Genomic DNA, 1526 nt, shown 5'->3' with positions numbered 1-1526 from the left:
ATATTATAACAATAAAAACATGATCTTGTTATAAAAGGTTTCTCTCATTGATTCTTTCATATTGGTAGACAATCTGAACAACCATGCCACTATTTCTCCCCTTCTAAATGCAACAGAACATCATAGAATGCTATCTGCTTGAAAGCTGCTTAAACTGAAACGTTATTTTCCTGCTTTTATTGCAGTTCTAGCTGTTTGCAGTTAATGTATAGCCTTAGCTTTTGGTCTGTGGGACTTGCGTTCTTATAGGATTTATAAATAATAAAAAAATGTGTCTTCCATTTGACAGGTATTACCTATTTGCTCTGATCCTCAATGTCACTCGAAATGTGTATGAGGTCTGCCTTCTCCTGGACGGCGAGGATCGCTGCAGAAGCACCAAATTGTCCTCCAGTCCCAGCGATGTCCTTCCTGATGACCGCCTCTCATCGTCATCGGCCGTTCCAGCCACTTCTCCTCCTGCTCTGATGTTTGCACGGCTTCGCAGACTTATGGGTCAAGTGGGAGCTGTCCTGTACAACAACCCGCCTCTCCTGTTGGACCTGCTGAAGAACAGCTGTGATATTTTCATTCCGCTGGACAAGCTGGGGCTTTATCGGACAGGCCCGGCCTTTGTGGGGACTTGTGGGTTGCTTTCATCGGTCCTCTCCATCGTCACCATGCTCCACCCATGGCTGAAACTGAAACCATAAAGCCTGATTAACAGAAAACGGGTTCTGCTGTTACAGTTGCATACTATGGTATGATAGCCCACCTTAGGTTGGATAGAACCAAATATAAATCCCATCACTGCATCCATCAGAGGGTAATTACCTAAAAAATGGCGCTAAAACTGTGAGCACATTCTTATACAGATTCATATGGTTATTTTTTTTTATTCTACATTTTCTTTAACTCTAGACCAAAAATCTAAAAGATATTTAAAATTTCTTCCCAAACCGTACCGCCCTGTCCATGAGAGAGAGGATTGCAATCGGGAGTTTTGGTTATTGATCCCTACGGAAAGAAAGTAACTTGTTCTTAATAAAGATCCGTTTGTTTGGTAAAAGGTGTATTTTAAGAAGAAACATGGACTGCAAAGGAAAATCTATACATTGAATATATTTCATTTTTGGTTAACACTGTTTAGTGCACAAGTTGATTTTAAAATGAGGCATTAAATAAAGGGATTTGAAAGTAATGTTAACTTTAATGTGTTGTAACGGCCTCTTATGCTGATATTACAGGAACTAGGGGCCGGGATGTGGCCATTTTGGATTTCTGTTTAGTTTTATTTTGTAGACAGAATGTTTTTAATTTAGTTTGAAACCAAGTTTGTGTGAGGACAGGAGGCAGTAAAAGATTTTTTAACTTAACTTTAACCAACATTTTCCTGAAGGCCGTGAGTGGCACCAGGTGGCGTTTGATATACGCACGTCTGACTTAGAAAGATATGTCCTTTATTTCCAGCAAAAAAAACACATTTTTTATGAAAGCTGTAACAGCAGATTAATTAACTTTAATTTTTATTTAAGCTGCAAGATGTT

The 1526-nt window shown here is 39.1% G+C and overlaps 1 protein-coding gene across 1 annotated transcript in view; it reads left to right on the top strand.

Annotated features, from left to right (window-relative positions):
- pex11b (peroxisomal biogenesis factor 11 beta) overlaps positions 1-1520 on the top strand; it is a 6639-nt gene extending 5119 nt beyond the window's left edge. Inside the window, exon 4 of the mRNA XM_015379837.1 lies at positions 290-1520. Coding sequence (XP_015235323.1) covers positions 290-692 — 403 coding nt within the window. The 3' untranslated portion in view covers positions 693-1520. The remainder of the gene's footprint in view (positions 1-289) is intronic.
- The last annotated feature ends 6 nt before the right edge of the window (positions 1521-1526 follow it).

The sequence above is a fragment of the Cyprinodon variegatus genome, unplaced genomic scaffold (genome assembly GCF_000732505.1).
Source record: "Cyprinodon variegatus isolate N-32 unplaced genomic scaffold, C_variegatus-1.0 Scaffold201, whole genome shotgun sequence".
NCBI classification, from domain to species: Eukaryota; Metazoa; Chordata; class Actinopteri; order Cyprinodontiformes; family Cyprinodontidae; genus Cyprinodon; species Cyprinodon variegatus.
Note: the sequence above shows the minus strand (reverse complement) of the source record. Positions and strands in the feature narration are given on the sequence as shown.